The sequence below is a fragment of the Phoxinus phoxinus genome, assembly GCF_949152265.1.
Source record: "Phoxinus phoxinus genome assembly, chromosome: 11".
Classification (NCBI taxonomy): Eukaryota; Metazoa; Chordata; class Actinopteri; order Cypriniformes; family Leuciscidae; genus Phoxinus; species Phoxinus phoxinus.
The window spans coordinates 3,405,856-3,431,003 of NC_136886.1; the positions used below are offsets into that span (position 1 = coordinate 3,405,856).

Genomic DNA, 25,148 nt, shown 5'->3' on the forward strand with positions numbered 1-25,148 from the left:
ATGTATTCCGTCAAAATGGCTGACACGCGGCTAGGGGTCACGTGACTGGGAGATCCCTATATATATATATATATATATGATTCATATAGGTTTGAATCTTGAGGGTGAGTAAATGATGACTGAATTTTCATTTTTGGCTGAACTATCCCTTTAAGATCTTTTTTAATGTATTTGGGTGCGGCAAAAATAATCCTCGTAATTGAAATATTTACACAAAAGTACTTTCTAGAGAAAAGTGTAATTCATCAAAATAAGTTAAACACCAAAAAAAGTTTTTTCCCCCCTGTAAATTATACAATATTCTACAAATTAGCTTAATGTAGGCTAATTTAAGTTGAAATAACTGAAATATCCAAATTGATTTTACTTAATTTAAGGCAGCAACTTTTTTTTGTTTTTGTTTTGTTTTACAGTGTATAAATATATATTAAAACACCATAGTACTTTCTTGTAAGAGGAATATCTCTTTCTCAACAGTCAGTAAACCTGCAGTGGTGATAATTCGTTACAAAACACAATCAACATTTTAATTCTGCCTCTCACAAGTTGTTCTGAGATATTCAGTTGTTCAGTCCATGTGCTTTCATTCAGATTTTTGTCAACCTCGTTGTTGTGAAAGAGAATAAGACACTTTTACAAAGTTGTAAGTGTGTTTTAAGAAATATGGTCCAAGGAGACCCATGCCATTTTATTGGTATTGCTATACATTGTTTTGATTATATTGTACAAACCCCTAACATTGAAGATATTCGATACATAACTGCAATGCACAATTGGTAACAAGGCCACAACGAACTGTTAAAAACAGGGGAAAGATTTAGCCAACACCACTTAGATTATGGCATAAAATAACAGAACACACAAAAAAATTCAATGTATGCATATAGGATCAATCGAAAGTCAAAGAGCAAACATAAAATTAATAATTATAACAACAATAATTATAAAAATGACAAAAAAAAAAAATGTAAGAAAAAATACAATTGAGGAAACTCTCGTCATTGAAGTTCAAACATGAAAATGCAGGTTAAGATTGTACCAATATACATTAAATTTCTGCTTTTAAGGTGTACCCAAGAATTAGCAGTACCTTCAAAACTTATCTAGACATAAAACTGCTCTCAGCGAGTGCCAACTCACGACTAAAAACCATCCCAAGAACATTTTCCATACAAACTGAGCTGTCTTTGAATTTAAAGGGCAAGTGGAACAAAAATGCTACATGGCTTTATCAAGCACGGGTATTTGAAACATCAAATCAGACCTAAAATTCAAGTTTTTAGTTCTCTATGGGGAAAATAAACATGATTTTGTTTTCAGTAGTAGCAAAAGACACCCATGATCTCAGTTCAGCACTGTTAAAATGGCATAGAAACGCAATGTCAAACACCTGGTGCATTCATGTAATCCAAAAGTATTTGTAAAGAAACCGACTTTACATGTAAAGGGAGTAAAAAAAAAAAGAGATGCACAAACAATAACTATAACACACAGTTGTGTTGACGTACATGGTGAAATTAATGACTTTCCCTTTTACACTTTAACACCAGGAATACTAAAAAAACTGACGTTTAACTCAAAACTAAAGGACTAAAGGTTGCAAAAGAAGGTAAGGACGTGAAAGTGAAGATAAAAGGAGGGAGAGACAGCTTGGAAATGCACACATTCTCTTGGAGGGTTTAAAGCACCAGAAAGTACGACAGCAATGCAACATAATTCTCAGGTTTAAAAAGACAAAAAAAAAAAAACAAGCAACTCGATCGAGGTATTGTTCCAGGATTAAACATTTAAAATCTCGATGGGCAGCAACTGTGAAGCCATTTATTTCATTGTACCAGAGAGACAGAGGATCGCGCTCAGCGTTTCAACGATCGGACCTTCCCTCAGATCCCGCATCTTGAAAAAGCGTCAATGAACAGCAGAGTCAAATACTTTGTCATGATGTAGCATTAAGAAATTGCTTTCTCGCTTTATCTATTCCTACTGTTTTACGCCGAGAGGTAGTCAAAAGGCACTTCAGAGTATCAATCAACGTGTGTTCTTTGAAGAAAGGCACTCACATTTGGGTCAACTACTCAAAATACTTTAGTACCCGCGCAACGCCTCTTCTGTTGTTCAAACGACAGGTGTTGTTAAAACATTTTGAGCATCTGCAGAACTGAAATCTTAAGTGATTTGGTTTAAAGGCCAGGAAAAGGCTTTCAAACTGCAGTGTTTTCAGTAGGCCTGTCCTTAATAAAAAATGAACGTAAACCCTCTGCTGGCCGACCTGGTCCTCATTTACAAATCAGGTGAATCTCATGAAACATGCTCATATTTCACCCCAAAATCAAAAGTAATAAAAAAAAAAAGATTTCTTCTCATGTATATTAGCATAAAGCATTTTTTGTTTTAATTTGATTGCATTATGACTTCATATTGACGCCAATTGAACACATTTCCTCCCAATTTTGAGTAATGTAATAATAGTACTGCCTTTATACTATTTAAACAAAAATCATTGCATTCAAACATGATGATTTCTGTTAGTGTCTATGAGAATCGCATTTTCTGTTGCATTATGATGATAAGAATTTAGGGAGGCAACATGCTTTATAATGTCAAAATGCAAAAAAAAAATTTGTCCTAAAAACAGTCTTTTTAAAAGAGGCATATGCTATATTTTTTTACCTCTTGATTTAAGAGTAAAATGAGATTTCTTCATGAGATCCACCCGTCTTACATCACTGTAAAATGCTGCATGCACCACTTATAAACGGCACACATTGTCTTCCATGACATTCTTTCCCATCCACACATTCACATTCCCTCCATGGAGACACAACAAAGCTTAAAAAGACATCTATGATCTGTATATGCAACAAAACCAATGTGACCCATTTTGTATTTAAGGCATTTTAAAAACAAATACAAAAACGTTTTTTATTTAATTTTTTTAAACAGAGTAATACTATATTTTTTATGTCCTCAAAGAATCAATTTAATTCTGCACCAGGATCAGAACAGAAGCAAAACTTTTGGTTTTGTGTAACATTTTGGCGTATTCCTCCGATGTTTTGGACAATTTGGCATATTCCTCCATATGTGTGTGTGACGGAGGGACTGTGCAAAGCAACAGAAGTCTGTTGACAGAACAGCTCTCGGCCGTGCTAGTCCTTAATGAGCCTATAGACGTGGTATTGTGCCCCGTGTTCACTTGTCGACACTTCAAATACAAACGCTATACACAGTAGTGTCTCCTGGGTTTCCCTGTGGGTCACCACCTGCAGCGAGCCAAACAGAGGAGACAAAAAAATGCAGAGAATTTCTATTACAGAATATTTCATTTTCTAAAAAAGAAACATGTAATGTTTATTTCACACTAGGGATGTCACGGTACCAAAATTACAGTAGTCAGTACCGATACCATTAAAATGTTACAGTTCTCAGTGCCAATTTCTGTACCACAGCAAAATCTATTGGAACTATTTTTCTATTTTATTTAACTATCTGAAAATATTAAATTACTTTATTTTTTATTATGACGGTAATTATAAGTAAATAATACATATAAGCATCGAAGGCTACATGCAGTAAAACGTAAATATTGAGAAATATTGCTTATAAAAAAAATCAAGTGAAAAATAAGCAACCTTTCTATGCACACATTATTATTATTATTACTAGTGGTATTTTTAATACATCGAGACATAGCTAAATCTACTGTACAGTAGCCTAATTTAATTATTTCTGTCAATTTTTTCAAGTTAAACCGAACTTTTATTTTGACGGGTTGCCGTTAAGACCTTTGAGTTTCTGTGTGTGTGTGTGTGTGTATGATATGACGATAGTTTTTCTCAAATGAAATGGTAAAATGCTCATGAAGTGGCTCTGGAGATGAATTTCATCATATCGTGAGGCAGCAGAGACTGAAAACAGTGCGAGCGTCACTCGTGCTTCAGTGTGTGTGTGTGTGTGTGTGTGAGAGAGAGGTAAATGAAACCGCAAGTCTGCGCCATTCATTCACACAGAAACAAGCAGAACATGCAGGATTAATATTTAAATAATGTTTTCGCAGTTTAATATACACAGACACTATATATATATATCGTAGTATATATCGGCTACAGTGCTCCTAGTAAAAAAGTTATTCTGGAGATTTCTCAGTTCATTACCCCTTTAAAATAATTAAATAAATGTTAGTTTTGAAAATTTTACTATATAAATATTTATTATTAAAATTTTATGTTTCCCATAAATTAAAGATTTTTTTTTTTTTTTTACAATCTATATATTAATTCTCAGTTAATGCCTCATTTTAAATATTATGAAAAGTACTTTTCATTTCTTAAGGTGGAATAATAAACCCTGTATAAAACAATACAGATAAATATAAACATGAAAGCTTGACTGTTAACAATATTTCAAAATCAACTATGAAATATTTTTTTGGGCATTTTACCTGTAAGATGGTGAAGTTTTCTAATACGCTGTTCATCATGTATTTCTCAGGCAGGTGCTTGAGCTTGTGGATGAAGTTGATCATATATTCGCACATGGGAGAACGATGGATGCGATACAAACACTTCCCCCCCTCGACACGAGCGAACTCCGTCTGTAAATTCAAATAGGATTTTTAAAAGAGAAGCACTAGCACTTTTCAATAAAGTGTGTTTTAATGGTGCTGGCGATCACACTCACCTCCACTTTCTCCACCACTTGCTTCCCGAAGGAGCAGACTTTGGTTGAGACGGTGATGGTCATGTTCTCCGAGCTGCTGTACTGACTGCTGACTCCGTAGAAGGAGCCCGGCCCATCCTGGACGCCACTGTTATTCAGATCCGCCTGAGAAGAAGAAATACAATTGAGAAAACTTTTTCGTTTGTTGAAGTTCAAACATGAAAATGCAGGTACCAATATACATAACATTTCTGAAAAAACAAAAACATCAGGTTTTTTTACTGGTCAATTTTGAGATTTTGGGCTATTCGTCTTCAATAACATGTCTTCTTTCAGACTTGTGGTGAAAAAAAAGTCCAAAATACACATTTAGGTCTTTATTTTACTACACTTTGTCTATTTGCGTCTGTAGATTTCTCCTAAATTCAACAAAAGTTGGCGTTCTAAATCAACACGCTGCTCCGCGATCTCTGTCTGCTCCCTGTCAGCATCACACAAACCGTTGGGAACATAGACATACATAATAAAGGCTAGATGTCTTACGGCGGAGTCTCTAACGTCATCACCAGGTGGCCATCTTGTCACAGGCAAGCTTTCTGGTGGGCTCTGTGGTACCTGATGTAAGGATACTCTCTAATCTCGCTGAAATCTTAACGGATTTACAAACGGTTTGGTTTCTTACAGACGTTATTAACATGGCTATATGTTGAAATATATAATATTATAATTATTAATAAGTATGCAGTGTCATAACTACATCTCTGACGTTAATAACAAACCAACCCGTTTGAAAATCGGTAGAATATTGAGCAAGTTATGGTTATTTAAAAAGTGCACACACCATTAAAACAATGTTACGAGTAAGCGAGCTGACTGTGACAAGATGGCCGCCAGGTGCGGACGTCGATCTCCATTGGCCAGCAGCGCGGATAAGACATCTACCCTTTATTATGTATATCTATGGTTGGGAAGCTCTCTCTCTCCTGTACAATGTTGTCGGATCCAAATATGGTAATTTCCTTTTTATCAGCAACCAATCGTAAAAGTACAATGGACGTTTAACTCTAGTGAAATCTCATTGGCTGATGTTAATGTCTGACGTGATTCGTTCAGATGCATCACGTGACGTATTCTGACATTTAGATATGTGTGTTTTTGACTGTTTTTCGGTTCAACTGAAGGCCATAAATGCAGTGTTTATAAGTTTTGATGTGATTTAGGTGGTTTGTATTGTTGTTGCTGATGATTTGATAAGATATTGTGTCTGTAAATAGTTGTTTCCACTAAAAAAGTATGAATTTTTACATTACAAATCTTTCAATTCCGTTTTCTCAAAATGTTTTTTTTTGTCATTCTCCAGTACAAACATCTCAGCCTATGTAGCACCCATGTACACCAAACTTTCCAGTAATACACTTAGCAGTATTTTGAAGATATTTTCAGAGGGATTTGTTAATAATCATGTTTTGAAAGTAACTTGATGCTTCAAATAAAGATTGTATCAAGTACATCATTACACCAGTAGGTGGCGATAAGTGACTGTGAAAGAAATGTATTACTCATTGAATCAAAAAATTAAATGATGAATGCTTCTCAATTTATCCAGAATCGTGCAGGTCTAAATGAGATGTAGCTGATGTGACGCACCCAAAATTTGACGAGGAAGAAGGCGTTTTGAGGGCCCTTCTCGTACAACTCCTTGAGTCCTCCCTTCTTCTCAGGGAACTTGTCGTAGATCTGTCGGATGTCCACCGCCTCCAGCAGAGGGTCGCTGTAGGAAGGGTTGGTCTGGCCAATGTGAACAAACAGGTGTTTGCTGTACTGTAAATACACATGCAAAAAATATTGTTATTAAAGTTCAATTCATTTAAGAGTAGTCTGTATTTCTGTATGCAATTTCGCTATTGGTTTTAATAAAAGTGCTAAACTATACACCCATCTGCTTTATCTGTCTTTTAATTTTTAATGAAGGATGCAAAATAAAAATGTAATACAACTAAATTAATTAATATGTATTTAAATCATTAGGAATATGTCCAGATCATATTTCACCCCAAAATCAAAAGAAAAATTATAACAAAAATATTTCGGAACGATTTACAATAAGGTTTCATTTGTAAACATTAGTTAACTACATTACTTAACATGAACTAACAATAAACAATATTTCTGCATCATTTATTAATCTTAATCTCAGAATTTACTAATACATTTTTAGATCAAAAGTTGTATCTATTAACATTAGTTAATGCACTGTGAACTAACATAAATGTAAAAATGTTTTATTAACTAACAAAGGTTAATAAATGCTGTTAAATATAGTTAATGTTAGTCAATGCATTAACTAATGTTAACAAATGAGACCTTATTTTTAAGTGTTACCAGCATTTCTTTATGCAAAAAAAATTAAAAAATAAAATAAATCTATTTATGCATTGTGACATTATGCATTCTGATGACAATTTAAGCACATTAAAATTGTGAAGTATTTGTGCCTCATGCGGTAGCAATAGCTGTACCTTTATGCAAATTTTAATAAAACCTAAAATAAAAAACGTAACAAATTATGTAGGTAACAAGACTTTATGAGAATTAAAAATAAAATGTTAGTGTATAAAAACAAACAAATTAATTAAATGTCTACAAATTGACAACATTATACATAATGTCACCTCCAAAGCTAAAGGCAATCCAAATATTATGAAATTATGAATAGCTTTTTACTCAAAACTGTTATACTGATAATATACTTTTGAAGAAAAAAAAAGAGGAATGCAAAACAAAAGCATGTTCACTACTTTTTAGCCTCTCCTCTGTGGATAAGCACATGTGTCGAGAGCTCCTCTCTACTCACTGAGTCCTGGTCCTGCGGGACCTCCATGAACGCGGAGTACTCCAGAAGACGCAGTTTTGAGGAGGCGATGGTGCGATCCTGCCACACGGGCACTGCGGTGGCAACCGGCGGGGGGGGAGGGGCCAGAGGCTCGTATGCTGGGCAAACACAAGGGGGCGCCAGTTAGACTCAACCACACACATAAACCGAGAAGAAATGGTGGCAGGCGTGAGCTGTGCTCGAATTGACTACTAGTGTACTCGTACACTTACATGATAAGGGTTGAACAGGTCCTGATAGGTTTGGGTAAGGACTTTGTGCAAATGGCTTGATGCTGAAAAAGTATTCAGGATTTGTTAGAATCAAATTCAAGTTATTATTTAAAGTTATTTACTTGGGTTACACATTCTCGTATTAGGGTTCCCACACTTTTGGACCATTTCCAATCATTTTTGACTACTTTTGATTTGTTAATCAGTTCAAATGAATCAACTGGGAAGAACTGACTCAAAAGAATGATTCACTCACAAATCAAACATCACTAATGGCTTATAAACAAGTTTTATGCTAGACAAGAGCAATATCAAGCGGATTAAATAATTTAGAGCAGAGCATAACTAGAAAATGTGTATTATTATAATTATAGAAAATGGTCATGACTTATATCATTTAAAAATAAATCTCTGAAACTAAATCAAATATTTCTTGTCCATACATGTATTAATTCAGTATATAGCAGTTTAATACATAGGATAGCAAACAAAAAGCCAGGCATTATCACCCTTCCTGGGGGTTATTTTGTGATAATGACTAGCTGACTGTATTATCACTTACAAATTAACTTTTTAAGTCCTACAAAACACAAATCCCCTGATATCTTCTTGTTGTCCATGACTGTGGGAACCCTTTCTTATGCACTGAAATGTTTTTGGTTGGTAAACAAGGAGGTATATTTCACACCTTAAAAAATTCACTTATCCCACATCTGTTTGTTTCGGCCGTATCAGCTAAGCGTAAGTTCACCTACTTCAGCGAGCGAGTGCAACATGACAAAAGTCACGTGCGCTAGCTCACGTCTGATAACACACATGCTCACGAGATCTCAACGGAGGCTTGAGACCACAGAGCCCATGATGTACAGAGGAATTAGTTTAGTATAGTGCCAATGAATAAGGCTGGGAATCAAAATTTGGGAAGTGACGCAATGGGAATTTGAATGGATCACTTCTAAATCTACAGTAAAATCTAACCAGAGTTGTGAGCTTGAAATTTGATCCGAATGTGATGAGAAAGAATGGCCATCATAAAACAATTAGGGCTGCCCTCTAATAGTCAAATATATGTTAATCGGCAAAAAAAAAGGATTGGTCGACGAAAAAAAAAAAAAAAGGTCATCTAGTGACAGATCATCAACATGGCTGGTCCATGTGGAAATATAGTGTGTCGGGCAGGAAAATTCAAAGTGTGGGATGGGTTCGAGATTGGGAAATAATGACCACATAAAGGTGATATGCGAACTTAAACATGATCTATAACTTGTAAATAGTAACCTAACGTTAGCGGCTTTACATGGCCGCTCGCATTAACGTTAACCTAAAAGTATTTCTCCCGACTAATGGCTTGATTGAACAACTAACAGTCGACTAGGAAAATCTGAGTTTCCACACATTTAACCAATGAATTTCCATTACCTTCAATAACATTGTACTTTTATTAATAAAAATTTATTTCTAGCCAACAAAATATTTTTAGAGCTAAGCATAACTAGAATCACTGGTAACACTTTACAACAAGGTTTTATTAGTTGACTACATTAATTAACATATGATGAACTAATAATGAACTGCCCTTCTACAGCATTTGTTAATCTTTGTTAATGTTAAATTGAACATTAACTAATAAATTTTTAAACTCAAAGGTTGTATTTGTTACCATTAGTTAATGCACTGTAAACATGAACAAACAATGAACGACTGTATTTTTAATCAACTGACGTTAACAAAGATAAATAAATACAGTAATAAATGTATTGACAACGGTTAGTTAATGTTAGTTAATACATGAACTAATGCAACCTTATTGTAAAGTCTTACCGAATCATTTATATTATGCTTCCATAACATTATGCATAGTTTGGTATTGGTAATCATTGTAATCTTGTACAAAGACAATTAAACAGACATCTTCTTTCTAACACCCGAGTTGCACGCAGAAAAGCATTTTAATGTCAACCCCATGTTATTTGAACTAAAACCAAAACTAGTTTTGTAACTAAAACCAAAGCTATTAAAAAATAGTTTTCGTTAATAGAAATTAAACGCTGAAATAAAAAAATATTAGACAAAATTTTTACAAAACCTAAATTAAAATTAGAGATGTTGCCTTAGCTGCGAACTGAAATAAATAAGTTGAAGTACTAACATTTAAATAAAAAGCTTAAAATGAAGGCTACCGGTAAATACAAATATACTGTATAAAAAAAATTATAAAAATGACAAAAGCACACACTAAAGGAAAACTAAAAATGCACAAATAAAAGCTAATTCTAAATACTACAATGGTATCCAAATAATACTAAAATAACAGTGTCTCAAACTCCTGATTATGGAGTCATTATTTTGACTCACTGACACAGTCAGGACTTAAGTTGGTTAAGTGTAACTGGAATATGAATTATAATTGTTAAATACTTTACGATTCCCATCTTTAGCAGTGAGGCAGTGCTAGCTAAATATCAGTTCAAGCTCTGTGGAGGGAACTTACGCGTAGCTGTTGCGGCCAAGCCCAGGACTTCTTCCTGGGTTGTGCTTAAGAACCAGCCTGATACATAAAAACGTGATCCATTAAATATGCCAGATACACAAACACACCGAGAAACACAATGTATGAGTTCATGAGCTACTCACTCCTGAGAGGGTCCAGGTTGACCCGGGATGGGGGTCGGCCAGAACTGGAAAACAAAACAATGAAAACAAACAATCAAATCTCTTCATGATTTGTTTAAAATAGTTTTAAGTGGAAGTAAGCATCTGAAGCGTACTCGTGCAGAAGGAGGGTACGGGGACTGTGGAAGAGGAGGAAGAGAGGTCTTGATCAGACTCGGAGACACGATCTGAGCGGAGGAGAGCGCCGCCATGTTCTGGAGAGCCTTGTCTTTGGACGCTTGATCCTGAGGAGACGGAGACCCAGGTGAGCAGAATAATCCAGGAGAAAATACAGGCAAAATCATGGCAAGAATTACTGTTAATTTTAATGCAAAGCAGCCGGCTGATTTATAACAAAGCAAGATAAAAGCATTAGAAAAAGGGGAAATAATAGGAAATCAGAGAGTGTTGCATTTCCAGTGTTTGCAAGACACCAAAGGAACTGTGTTAAAGTTTCGGGTAAGTTGATGTTTTAAGGCTTCACGTGATAGGGCTGTCAAATTAAAATCCACATTTGAACGCATTTTTTATTCAAAACATTGCATAAATTGAGAAGTTCAATGCGGATCTTGGGTACATCAAAACCATAACCAAACCGTTCATACAGAAAGCATTTTCTGTGCCGCTTTCCCATTGTTTTCTATGGAAACAAGCGCTAGAGACAGACATCCTTGACTCGCGTCTCGCATCAAAGATGCCACGTACAGTTAAAAGTTGTCCAACTTTTAAAAAACATTGTGGGTTTTTCCCATTCCACTGCATCTAAAAAAAGTACAGTCATCGGCGCGTTGTATCTTTGTATTAAACTATGAATAAATACAAGATGTTGTTTAGTTCATAATTGTTTATGCAATTTACAGAATTATATTTGCAAATGTTATTTTAAACATTATGCACTTTTTTTGTACAGACAGTCATGCTTTCATTTCATTGCTTTTAATAAACAATTTAATGCGATGCATTGATATTTTGCTCATTGCGCCCTCTTGTGGCCTCAGGAGACAAAGCCACAGACACACAACGTTGTAAAAGTTTTATAAAACTTGAGACAAGCCAAAAGCTTTTCCTCTAATTGAAATTATGCCTTTTAAGTTTGAATATAATTAGAATATTAGTAATATTTAAGTATAGAATTCAAAGTTATTTTTTAAACCATTTTGACAGCCCTATCACGTGTCTTGTTTTCTTTCAGCTGTACACGAGAAAATCAACACGTATCCTTGCATCTCTGCAGCATAAAGGCGGATTTAGATGTTTAAATGGATGCAAGAATTAGACAAAAAAACTGTATGCAAACAGATGTTAGAAAGAAGACCAATCACAAGTGAGTATGCAAATATGATGTCATTGCTGTTGGTAACATTTTTAGAATGCTGAACATTCTAACAATGCAAGTCCTAAAAAAGAAGGTCTATAAAGTCTATAGAAATTCAAATTATACAGTATATCTACTAGCTATCGTTAAGCTGTTCAGGTTGAATTAAGCCCAAAAGTTGAATAGTTCAGGTAGTGGTTTAGAACAAACCCTAAGCATAATGTTTAAAGAACATCAATTCTGTGCTGCCCTGCAAACACTATAATTATGTGGCTATTTCGATAATCAGTTATTGTAATTGGATATTGAACATGCAAGCCTCTCAAAAATCATGTGTAACTAGCATCTCTGGTTTTCAATTTTAATGAGAAGAAAAAAGCAAAAGCAATACAGATATCTGACAGATATCAAATATAGCACAGCCAACAAAGCAACAGCCACAGCCAGGGATATGTCAAACAAACACTTTCAAGTTTTGTCTTTAAGCTCACAGTCATTCATCTAATACATCCTGGCCAAGCTCCTTCATCAAGGATATTAAATTATGCCCCATCAAAAACAAGCCTCACAAATGAAAGCAGAATTTAACTATACGTTTACGCATGAAATATTCCAGTTTTCCAAAGGCTGAGCGTGAAGCATGTCACTTTGCATCACAATAAATGCATGTGGATAATAAAAAGACTCGGAAGCATGACCACAATAAGTGGCGGCTCACAATTAGGTTTCTTGAATTTATAAAGCCTGCAGTACATCATAAAACGGAGGGACGACATGGAAACTTCAGAGAGCAAAACGGCCAGGCACATTATTTACACAAGAATTATGAGCAATCTATGCACACCGCAGGGCCAGAGAAGAGGACTTTATAATGGCAGTGCTGAATGTAAGCTGAACCTGTGCAGGACAGCCAAGCAAAGCGAAGCAAAAATCAAGTCAACAATAATTCGCACAATTCAAATCCACACTTACCAAGTTCATGGCCTGAATCAAAAGAAAGAAAGACCATTAGTACAATATTTTGAGAGCAATTTCACTAAACCTATTGTTTCTGACAGAAAATAAAATCTTTGGATGTACGCTAACTACATAAGCTAGTCACAGTCAATTCTATTCTAGATATTCTGAGACTAGTTTCTAGCACTTAAAAAGGTTTATTTTATTTTATTTTTTTAAAGAAAATCTGCGCCTATGAACAGCTTGCACATAAACGTACCACATACTGCAAGTCCACTTGTTCAATGTTTTCATAATCTACCTGAACAAAAACAATCTAATAAGCACTCATAATAAAGATACTGTGCATTTCTGAAAATAGTGTACTGCTGTCTTGTAGTTTCTGTATACACTGGCAGGTGGCGCTAAACACTACCATCTAAAAATGCAAACAGAATAAAACATGAAAAAGAAGTTGTCAAAAATACTGCATGGCTATTAATGCAAATTCTACATATTAATGTTTAGAATTCATTATGTTTGTGAAAATTATGTTTTTGCAATTTCACACAAATTCAATCTCACACAAAAAAAACTCTAAAAACAACAACGACAACAATAACAACAACAACAACAACAACAAAATCAACAAAAACATTAATATTGTCGAGATTTTATTGAAACTTAAATTTATACACAATTTAAATCTAGTAAGTTCTGTAAAAAAAAAATTTTTTTTTTTGCATTAACAGACCTATTCATTTATATGCCAGGCCAGTTAATTTTAACAAGATTTTATTTAATTTCAACAGGTTTAAGTCTCGGTCTGCCTGCTCACAAGATAATCTGCACAAAAATAGTTTGAGCGCTAATATGCAGTACTTTTGCAGTAATATGCAGATTGTGGTCTAATCTCAGACATATTTTACTAGGCCTGTCACGATAATCAATATATCGACTTGTCGCACAATATATGGACATTTAAAAATGTAAACAACAGGTATGAAATATGATCAGTAAGAGGAAAACACTGTTAATGAGAAGATGAGCACTGAGACTGCTGCAGGTTAGTGGGGAAATATATTTGTTTTTTATTCAGACTGCACACAGTTGGAAAGAAAATATTTATAGGAACATTTCAGCAGGTTCAAGATAACTCATGTTAAAGCAGTGAACATAATACATTGTTTTAATGAATTGACAGCCATAAAATGTAGTAATAATCTGCGTTCTCATACATGTAGGTGCGCTGAACGCAGTTACCAGAAACTCTTGAGATGTTATAAGTAGAACGAGGAAGTATTGTGCAAGTAGTCCATTCTAGGATCTAAAATGTCTTAAGAATTAAAAGTTCAATAAATATATAACTACCGTATTTTACGGACTATAAGTCGTACAAGTTTAACTATAAGTTTTCATAGTTTGGCTGGTCCTGCAACTTATAGTCAGGTGCGACATATATATCAAAATGAATTCATACTGACTGAGATGAACCAGGAGAAAAGATTACCGTCTACAGCCGCGAGAGGGCGCTCTAGTTAGCGGAGTTGTTCAGAAGCGACACCGAGGATGAAGAGTACAATGATGTGTGGAATGAGATCGGGAGCTTGGTGAACTTGCTTACCGGTAACTTCTTGGACTCGCTGGCGTATGTTAGTTTAGCCTATTCAGTCTCCCAGGTATATGTTCTTTATGCTATTGTGTAGCTGAATAACTGTTAATGTGTGACGTTAACATGCCAGACACCTATTCAGCTGTTGTTCTGTGTGCTATTGTGTAGTTGAATAACTTGCCTTTCCAGATTAAATGTCTGTTCTTGGTCTTGGATTTTGTGAAATAAATTTCTAAATAAATGCGACTTATAGTCCAGTGCGACTTTTATACGTTTTTTTTTTCACTTCATGACGCATTTTTTGACTGATGCGACTTATACTCCGGAAAATACGGTATACAAGCTTATTAAATTACAAAAAATGCTGTAATACTGTGTTGGCTGACATTGCCTTGCAACATATATTACTACAATTGATGTCTTTTATGTCCCTTTTTTCTTTCTCTTATAATATTGGATATGACTATGTCTATTATGAATGTAATATGTTTCACAAAATTTGTTTTGCTGTTTTTTTTTCTTTCTTTCACCCAATATACCCAATTGTTGAATGTCTTTACTAAGATTTCAGGTACCACACAAATGTAAGGAAATGTTGTAATTACTGTAATAAAAAAATAAAAAAAATTACATTAAGAAGTTTGTTTGTCATTTGAAATTGTGTAGGCCTATACTTGCATTAATATGCTGTTATATTATGAATATATATCCACAAAAAGTAGTTTCATCATGACAGGCCTAGATTTTACAGGTGAAAACTGTATTGGTGACAGACACATGGAGTCTGGATGCAAGGAAAGGAAGGTTGAGAAAACAGTGAGCCTCAGGAAAGCCAACGTGGGCAAAGATCTCAGCCAATCATGCACTTTCAGCCTCTATATGACATTCATCAGCGCCAAACGCAAAGCACTACGCTACTTGACACAGGGTTGAGCTTCCGTAGCACTTCTATCTTAGTATTTTCACCAAATACTGATGCAAACACTCGTTCCTCTGGATTTTATTCAGCCAACAGATTCCTGGAAGTTATAGCGATATGATATCTCTCATTGGTTTGTGCAAAGGCAAATGCCATTAAGCCCCGCCCCACCCGCAGGAAAGCGCATACCTTCAGCTTTGACTGTATCTCGCGAGATTTTCTCCGGGCAAGAACCTGCAAATGGCTAGAAACCTGCAGAACAGAAAAGCCAAAGAGGAAGAAAAGAAAAAGAGGAGGTAGAAGAGGAGAAAGAGAGAGACGCCGTAACCAAAGAGGGAAACGATGCGCCGCTGCGTTTACAACCTACCTTTATACCTGCTTGATACTCTCGAACTTTCTTCCGTGCTAACACCTGTATGTGACTAGATACCTGAAGAATTTTGAGACAGTTTAACAAAAAAAAAACACATGCACAGCCACATCACAACACTATTTCACCTAAACTGAAAATTAAATCGCATTATTGTTAGGCAAACAAATATTTAATGTGATCAGTAGTATATATAAAGTTTATGTTGCGTGAACATTAAATACCTGTTTTCGTGTGCGGGTTTTGCCTGTTCTCAGCTTGATGTATCTGGCAATAAGCTCATTGCGACCTGAGAAAAAAATAAATAAATTAAGTTTCAGTGACCAAAAGGTGGCGACAAAAGCAATGAAAGAGGTGCACATATCTCTCAACGACACTTGCAGACTTCATTACTTTTCTATTTGTGGTTTTCAGTCTCATGAAGTAAAGTTTTGGCCTTTTTATATTAGATTTGCCTTCAAACGATGGGGGAAAACAAGCTTCAAATTGGACCACTTTATTACCACTGCACTCAGTCATGTGGTAATAAACGCATTATCTGTAAAACCTTTAACAAGGATAAAAAAAAAGTGACCATTCTGTAATTCTCTATATAATATGCATCAAGTAATCAAGTGAACATGATATGTATTAATTCATTGGCTATTAAAGTTTCACAGCATCATTATTCAGGTTAAAAAAAAACTTAACTAAACCCTGCTAAATTTGTTTAAAAACGACTTAAGACTTGTTTTGAGTTTGCTTAGATTTAGTTTCCTGTAAAAGACAAATATTTAAATAAATTGCAGTGTGAATATACCATGCTCTATATTCGCCATTTTTGTGCAATATAATATGGTAATTTTAAGCAGAAACCACCAATTTTAATATCACAAAAAAAAAAACTAGCTAAAAAAAAAAAAAACTCAAGCTTACTAAAGACATGCAAACAGTCAGTGATAAAATAAGAATAACAAAATAATTACAGGCAATAGGACAAAAAAAACCTACAATAGAACAAATACAACTAAAATATACCTACCTGAAAAACTTATAAGCACTAAATAAGAAATGCTACATAAATTGTATAAAGCAATCAAATGTATATAAAAAAAACACTGCATGGTCTTCACTGTGTAAATTAAATATACATTTGTTCTTATTAAATTTACTTGTGATTTAGTCAAGAGCAGTGAGAGATTTTTCCTCTCGTTTGTTGCTTGATTAACATGAATGACAGACAGCACTAGAGTTCTCAACGGGTCGGGTCGGCCCGACAAACCCGACGAGACCTGCGGGTTCGGGTCGAAAATATAAGCAAATGACTCGGGTCGGGTCGGACCTCGGGCTTAATGTTTTCCGCTCAGAAAAAAAAAAAAAAAAAAAAAACTTAAATCATAGCTGCTGTTCACCGTAAAGAAAGCCTGGCTGCTGCGTGCAACGTGGCGTGCATCATGGAGAGGGTCGGGGGCACACCTGACGCCGCTGCGTGCACGCCTTTAGCCTGGAGAAGAAGATGGAGTTGGTGAAAAGTAAACTTGCCGCAGGTGAATTCACCGTCGCTACTACAGGAGTGGGAAAATCAGAGGTCTGGAAAGTGTTTGGAGTGGTGCTGGATTCTGATGGAAATTCTACTACAGGTTATGTGTGGTGTGAAAAGTAGCCCGCCCGCTGGGTACATGTTTGAGTTCTTTTTATTTATTAATGAGTGAAGATTTTTATTTAAGGCATATTTATATAGCCTATTTATATATTTAAAGTTTATTGTTTCAGTTGTTTGTATTGTTAAAAGGCGTGAACATTAAAGGTTGATTTGAATTCCCGTCTGCTGGTCATGATAATTCGGGCAGATAATTCATGTTGATGTGTCGGGTTACACCGGGTCCGGGCTTTAAAAGCCACGGGTCGGGTCAGGTCGGGTTGTAATTTTCAGGCCCGTTGAGAACTCTAGACAGCAGGAATATTAGGCTTCTATTACTTTAAGAGCTCCCCGGATCCAATATACCGTTACAGATACGTTTCCTTTCTCAACTGTGTTTCTGTTCACTTAAGACATAAATTACAATTTCAAGGATACTTGCAAAGGCGGGCATTTTGACACATACAAGTGTGTGTATTGAACTCTTTCAAGGCCAATAAAGCAGCAAAAAAGAACTCGGTTCGGTGTACACACACTCACTGAGAAACAGTGCGCATATAGCGAAAATAACTTTGTTTCGCTGCCTATTGCGCCTCAATTATTTCAAATCACTTTTTTAAACCGCATGCAAAAGTTAAGCTTTCGTAAGATGCACCAACATCACGTGAGTGTAACCGTGATAGTCCAAAATAAACAAATTTCTACCAATTAATCATGTCTACCGGTATATCGACCACCCCTAATCTCACTTATACAATAATACATCATAATACCAAACACTTTCTAATTTTTAAAAGTCCTTACTAAAGACGAAGTCTCAAGATATTCGAATGCAACCCTATGGGACAATCAGCGCCCCCCTTGAGGAAAACAACTGTGTTTAATATACAGTAAATTAGGGTGACCATATTTTAGCTTTCAGAAAAGAGGATGGGGGTGTCATTTGGGGAGGCGTGGTTGGGGGGGGGGGGGGGGAGACGCATCAAAAAAATACTTGACAAATGCATTCACAACCTTGCACATAAAGTAGTAATACATCCTTTCCATTCAACGTTTGGCCCGCAACAATAGAATATTATTTTTTTTTTAAATAGTTTAGCTTTTAACACCTTTTACATTACACTATTTATTTTCATGGCCATAGGTTAAAATAAAAATTAAAAATCTACTACACTATTTTAGTAAAAAACAATTTCAATCCTCCTGATGTTCTCTTGTAGCCTATACTTTCCTTACGCTAGCACCTTTATTTGACACTGACACGTACGTGCCAGCATTTCAGGGATCCCGACCAAAACGAAAACACAGGAATTTTTTCTCTAAATCATCTGTGAATTTACATTTGGGCTTTTTTTTTTTTTTACGCTGTTAGCTACAGTTCTTCACTTTGATTTGATTGGTCATTTAAAATATTCTGACATTGACGAGCAGTGACAGACCAATGAGACTGAGATGAACACACACACACACACACAAACACACACACCTCTGTTTTCTGACGTGCTCTCTGCTTGGAGCCGCTGCGGATCGAGGAACGCGCTGATTATAACAAGACGGGGTGAAGCCGAAGCTGGTTTCATATGTTTTGTGTGCAAAGTCAAGCGCCAGTCAATTTAAAGTACATGCTTAATGGTCCAATGAAAAACAGTGAAAACCGGACATTTTCATGAATTTATATATTTTTTAAAACAGACGCCCCAGTATGTAAAAAGTGGACACACATGTCCAGGCAAAAGAGGACGTTTGGTCACCTTACAATAAATAATCATTAGCTACAACGCTTGCTGCAAATTAATCAGCAGCCATAAGCGTTCACAATGTTGAGCAAGAAGAAGCCCATTTCTGTCTCAGAGGGGGGAAAAAAGGTCTAAGTGTTATAAAGTTTCAAACAAAATAAGGAAGTTGCAACCCTTATATACATATACATATTCTGAGAGAGAATGCATTTTAACTCTGAGGCGGAAACGGGCTTCCACAGCAGAGAAAGCGCTGGACTGATTTGAGTTTGGTGTCTGTACACCCTTCCCCAGACACACCCTCTCTCTCTGAGCCTCCGCATTCCTCACATTCCACTGCGCCTGTGACATCTGCCCCACACAACTTGATTTGATGAGGGCAACAGCCTGGAGCATGCGTTCAGAGAGCGAGAGAACGGCCTGAAAGAAAAAAAAGCGAGGGAGAGAGAGAGAGAAACAAAGAGCTTTGCTGTCTCTGCCAACAACTGGCAGCTGAAGATCGTCCTACCAAATGGACACCCACACCTGCCACGAACAATCCCTGCAGGGGGCAAAGAATAACACAGACCCCCTGTGTCCCATATTCTGCTCTGATTCGCACATCAGGTTTCCTCTCAACCTTTGCTCTTTGAGTGTGTCTGTAAAGAAAGTTCAAGCAAGAGTGTTTCGGTTCCGGAATAACACCTGATAACTTCTTGTGGTGTAGTGGTCAAACCTCATAGCTGGTCACTGGAAGGTTGCTGGATCAATCCCTGAAAGGAATGGGCTGTGATCCACTAATCAAACTACAATCAATATCAGGGCTCCAGACTGTGACCAATTGACCGTTCGCAAAGACCCGCCCCCCTTAGTTACTGTCGCTATGTCCGACAAGCTACGCCACTCTCACACCACACCATGTTCTCACGCAGTGAAAAATACATTCGGAGCAGAGAGGACACTGACAACACACTGACAGACCAGGTTACTTTTGATATTAAACAAATTTGGTCATTTTTTAAAATAAATTTAAACAAATACCGTTTTGTGGCTCTTTAATGTGTCTGACAGATCGCTGTAGAGCCTCACTTAAAGCTGCTCGTGAACCGATCATCTCTTCCTTCTAGTTCATTTATAGCATCAAATAAACATGAATGAACATCAGAAGGAATGTTGCTTTAACCGCGGAAAGGCATCAGTACACTCCGCTTCTCAAGTTCAAATCCTCCCATGTTAATCTACTAACTCTCCTGACTGCTTTGTCGGACAAATGGCGGATGGTGAAGTATGATTGGTCAGATCACCTGTCAATCAAGCTCCCTGCGAAGGGTCAATTGGTCGCATTTTGCGACAATTTTTCCTCCCGGTGCGACCAAATATTTATATAGGTCGCACTGGCGCGACCACAACGTTGCCGAGCAGCGAATGCAAACAAAATGAAAGCGGAATGAAGCCGATCTTGATCACGCAACACTGTTACTAGGAGATCCAGACTCTAGAGATCCAGTGAAGACATCCATTGAATTCGCCTCAGAATTAATAACCTCATCGCTGCGAGATCCAGTGAGAAACATTCAGATTCGGCGCAGAGAAACAATAGAGATCAGATCAAACAGCGCTGACGTGGAAACCAGGAGAAACACTTATAGAAGGCTTTCAGTCCACAAATCACCATGGATTTAGACTAATGTATTAACTCTAACCATAACTATTGTATTGTGACAGAAATAGTCAAACGCTTACAAGTACTGCACATCAAAACTATAATATCATATTATAAATGTTATTTTTAATGTGATGACCAACACATTTTTTGTTCATCCTTCACAGTTTGTCCTACAGCAAAAAAAATTAAGATGTAGGAAAACTCTTATTTAAACACTTATTTCAAAATAAAAAATAAATTAAATTACCATTGTAAACAGTAGGATGCTTATTGGCTATTTTTACTCCCTAATATAATTTGTTTTTCACTCGTTTTGCTTTTTAATTAATATTAAGACATTCTGAATGATAATAATTAAAGTTAATTTCATCTACACCCTAAATTAAGCTTAGTGCTTTGTCAGCCCCAGTGTTAGTCTGGAGCCCTGTGAACTTAAAACTGCACATTGTAATATCTGTATGTTAAGTCTATTATTAAAGATTTTGTCTGTATTACAGTTATTTTGGGGGAAATTTGAATAATTACATTGCAAGCTGATTTTTCGATGTTTTTTCAGATCAGGGGCTACAGCGCTCCTAGTAAAAAAAGTTAGTCTGGAGCCCTGAATATCAAAGTATCTTACATACTTTCTCTCCCTTCAAATGTCTTTCATGCTCTGCTGAGACGAAGCATGAAGAAGAAGCTGTTGAGCAGAGACGACACCTAAGGTGGATCGGATAAGTCAATGAGTGTATGGTACTTTGCTCCATCCTCAGGGAGAAGGGCATTTTTCCCCATTAAAGCACAGGTGGAAAAATATCTCAAAGGTGGAAAATATCTTGCCACCATAACAGCTATGAAACCAGACAGACGGCATTTCTGCCATTCAATTGGGCCGTAAATCAACCGGGCAAAGCCAAGATGCTGAGAAGCAGAGATGATGGAAGGCCAGGTAGCATCAAAACTTGTACACAAACTCATAAATTTAAGCTCTGGCTTGACATTTGCTGCACAAAATGTACAATGTCACATGTGTTTGTTCTCAGGTAGACGAGAAGATCAAGAGAACTTCTCGTAAAAACAACTGTAAACTCTAAATGTGTGACCTCACATCTTTCTTTAGACTTAGGCATAGAAAATATAAAGGATTGCAAGAAAGAGTTACTTTTACCAGAAATAAAGTTGCTATTGGGCGATGATTTGAAATACAACTACAAAAAAAGTTAATGCTCTTAGAGGCATTTCCTGCTGGAGAGATGACAAAATGAAATTTCATTCAAAGCATAACTCATAAAAAGTGTCTCAGTGAAACACACTCATTTCCACCCATCAATGTTGGTGGAATTAAAAAAAAGTACAAAAAGAAGTAGTGGCAGCTCTGCACTTCACATTACACTACAGCTTTTCAGGCCCGATACTGGCGGCGTTAAGCAGACGGCGTTCCCGAGGCCTCACGTCAGCAGTGGTATTATGAGCGCTGACGTCATTCTCCTCGTGAGTGGGCTTCTTCAGTGGCAGAGCTCAGGCAGATGACTGCATGTAAATGGATAAGGTGTTTACAGTCGCTGGCAAGAGCAGGCTCTCCATGAGGCCGGCACACGCTTTCCTGGACATGGCGAGAGCAAAGAGTGTCAATGACATGCTGGGATACGTTTAAAGCTTGATTTATTAATAAATCCAATTTGTGGAAGTTCACATAATTGGCACAACGACTTGCGGAAAGTCATAATTGGCACAATGACTTGGGGCTACTGGAAATGAATTGCTTAATCAGTAAGACCTCAATGTCAAATTAACTCACACACCAGTTTTCCCCATTTGAAATAACCAAACTTGCGGCGTATGAGTCAAACATACCGTGACTTAGTGTTGTCACGATACTAGAATTTCTAACTTCGATACGATACCTTGAAAAATATCGATATTCGATACCATTTTCGATACCACAGAGAAAAAAACTGTCACAATATTAAGGGGGTATTTTTTTTATTTAAAGCTAAATATAAAAACTCTAGAACATGACAATGAGGTATATTTTACATGAACAAAAATGTCCTGAGTTCTATCTGTTAATATTTTTTAATTGGACCAGGGCTAACATGACCCGTTGTATTTGTATAACCTACTGTAATCAAAGATTAAAATATAGCCTACTGTAACAAAAAAGCACTTAACAGTATCAAATTGGAGGATAGAGTGTCAGTAATGTATAATAATAAGATTAAACATTAAATTTTCAGTTAAAGGCATTTCATTATTGAATTCAGAGATGCCATTGTCTAGCTGTTTAGTTTAATTAATATCTGTGTAATCAAATTGATGATAATCGCTAATGAAGGCAAATTGCAGAATTAAATAATAATTTTCTGAATAAAGTTAAATAGGCTCAAGTTAATTTACATTTGACCACAGTTAAAATATTTACTTGTCTAAGATTCCTCAGTCAGATTATGTTAACTTAAAGAATTACGGTGAAAAAACGAGACAACACAGACTCATATCAACAACAATACTAGGCCATCTTGGTTAATGTTTCAGAAAAGTTCAAAAGAGAAGAGTTAGTGTTTCCTTTAGGTCTGTCCAAACAACAAACACCCCTGATGCTGAGCGTAGCCTATGCTTGCTAAATGGTACCCCTGGAGCCTGTTCCTTAAGTCTGTTTTCACCTATAAAATAATTTTTAAAAATGAGTGATGTGAGGGATTATTGATTGTCAAACAATCTTTTGGGTGCCCGCAGCCCGCTCGCAGTGTGAAGCGCGTGTCCGCGCTATTCTCCGACATGCCCGCTCGCGGTGTGTAGCGCGTGTCCACGCTATTCTCCGACTCCGACATGCCCGCTAGCGATGTGTTTTTACGCGTGTCCGCGCTATTCTCCGACATGCCCGCTGTTCTTTATCAATCAACCAAAGCCGGTCGCGGGGGCGCCGCCCTCGCCATCTTTCCATTCACTTCTGCTATTTAACCAGAGCGAATGAGACAAGTGCGTCACGTGTGGTGTTTGTCAACGCGCCTTTGGAGAGAAGTGAAAGTGACCGCTCGGCTAGTATCGATACTTCGGGAAATTAGTATTGGTACCGTTCAGATATTTCAGTATCGATATTTATCGAAATATCGATATTTTTGACAACACTACCGTGACTGACAACAGAAAGCAGAACCAAGGTTACCAACATAAGGCCACATGGTTTCAAGGGAATCCCTCAACAAAAAAGAGATAGATATAGATATTATGCATAAGCTTTCAGAAAATGCTAACAATGTCCTATCATCAATGTCGATATTCCAGAATTTTCTTATCAGCCATTCTCGCATCTGCAGGACGGCACAGTGCAGCGCAATCCTTCTGACTACATAGTGAGTCAGTATGTGTTTAGATTTACCGGTGAGAGGAGGATAAAGCCTGGATGATGTAATCCCTGACTAAAGAAGAGACTCTGGAGGCTTGGTTGCAAGATTTAGCGCACCGTCATTTCGTCTACAGTCAACACAAGCAGCTCTGCACCTTCTAAGGGACGATGAAACAGACTAATTTGCTCTACAAAAGGCAGAAGCTTTGTTGACACTCACTCACACATGCTACATAAAGGAAGGTTCTCGCATTAAGTCCTCAAGAGACGCACTAACGCTCACAGTAAATTTGAATAGACTGGTGTTAGCATGATGCAGCAAGGCTACAGAAAACCAAAAACAAAAAATGTTCACTTAATTCATTCACTTCAATTTAGATGGAACTATATATACACACTTCATAGCCGAATAATATATACAAACTTAAAAATTGACCACCAATTTAGCAAAAGGCCACAATTTAACAAAGTTTAAAAAACAAAACCCACATCTTCTTAGAGACCTGGAAAATTTTATATTATATATATACATTACAGATCTAATATAAACCATTTGACCCATGTCTTTGTAATTTACTATCCACTGTATTCATACTGACCATTTATGTCCTGTTATTTTATCTAATATTAGATTAGATTAAATTTAATTTGCTATCACAAACTGGATTTGTTGATGTATATGTTTTCATATATATATATATACTTTGATGCTGCTTAATGTAGATTATTTCCATTGTTTTGATTGTTGTGCTATATTGTACATTGATAAATAAAATAAAAATAAAAAGGTCACACAGTGTTAAAAAATTATAAACATTTATTATAAAACTATAAAAATTATACCCTTTACAATGGAAATCCTACTCCGGGAGGGCCAAAGTGGTGCAGAGTTTAGCTTTAACTAGGAATGGCCTTCAAAAAAAAAAAATACTGTATTAGAATATATGGGCTCATACATTTTTTTTTTTATTTAAATTAAGTTTAACGAGAAATATGTTTCTTTTAATCTTTGTTTGTCACCATTTCTGAGCAAGCTAATGATTAGCAAATACACAAAAAAAGCTTACATTCTATCTTGAGATTTTCTTTTATTTGAAAACATTAAACAATGTGTGTGTAAACAAAAAAATATCCAGAACAAAAGCATAAGCTGAAGCAGAGCGAAAGGGGGAAAAAACTAAAGCAGACTGCGCGGGTTGTCGTGCCGAACATACATATACACCAGCAAAGCAACGTATGTAGCAAAATTCAAA

The 25,148-nt window shown here is 36.2% G+C and overlaps 1 protein-coding gene across 6 annotated transcripts in view; it reads right to left on the bottom strand.

The window, feature by feature from the left end:
- Positions 1 to 644: 644 nt before the first annotated feature.
- The window catches only part of tead3b (TEA domain family member 3 b), a 53,079-nt gene continuing 28,575 nt past the window's right edge, over positions 645 to 25,148 (bottom strand). The window contains exons 4-15 of one of the 6 annotated variants that reach the window (XM_079629307.1): positions 15,793 to 15,857; positions 15,566 to 15,628; positions 12,704 to 12,715; positions 10,533 to 10,661; positions 10,399 to 10,442; positions 10,256 to 10,312; positions 7,765 to 7,826; positions 7,514 to 7,650; positions 6,307 to 6,480; positions 4,681 to 4,824; positions 4,442 to 4,594; positions 645 to 3,263 (exon numbers count right to left, since the gene is read on the bottom strand). In XM_079629307.1, the coding sequence (XP_079485433.1) occupies positions 3,150 to 3,263; positions 4,442 to 4,594; positions 4,681 to 4,824; positions 6,307 to 6,480; positions 7,514 to 7,650; positions 7,765 to 7,826; positions 10,256 to 10,312; positions 10,399 to 10,442; positions 10,533 to 10,661; positions 12,704 to 12,715; positions 15,566 to 15,628; positions 15,793 to 15,857 (1,154 nt within the window). In that variant the 3' untranslated portion in view covers positions 645 to 3,149. Of the gene's footprint in view, positions 3,264 to 4,441; positions 4,595 to 4,680; positions 4,825 to 6,306; positions 6,481 to 7,513; positions 7,651 to 7,764; positions 7,827 to 10,255; positions 10,313 to 10,398; positions 10,443 to 10,532; positions 10,662 to 12,703; positions 12,716 to 15,387; positions 15,451 to 15,565; positions 15,629 to 15,792; positions 15,858 to 25,148 lie in introns of all 6 variants that reach the window. The other 5 variants (XM_079629309.1, XM_079629308.1, XM_079629310.1 and 2 more) reach the window with 5 other exon arrangements.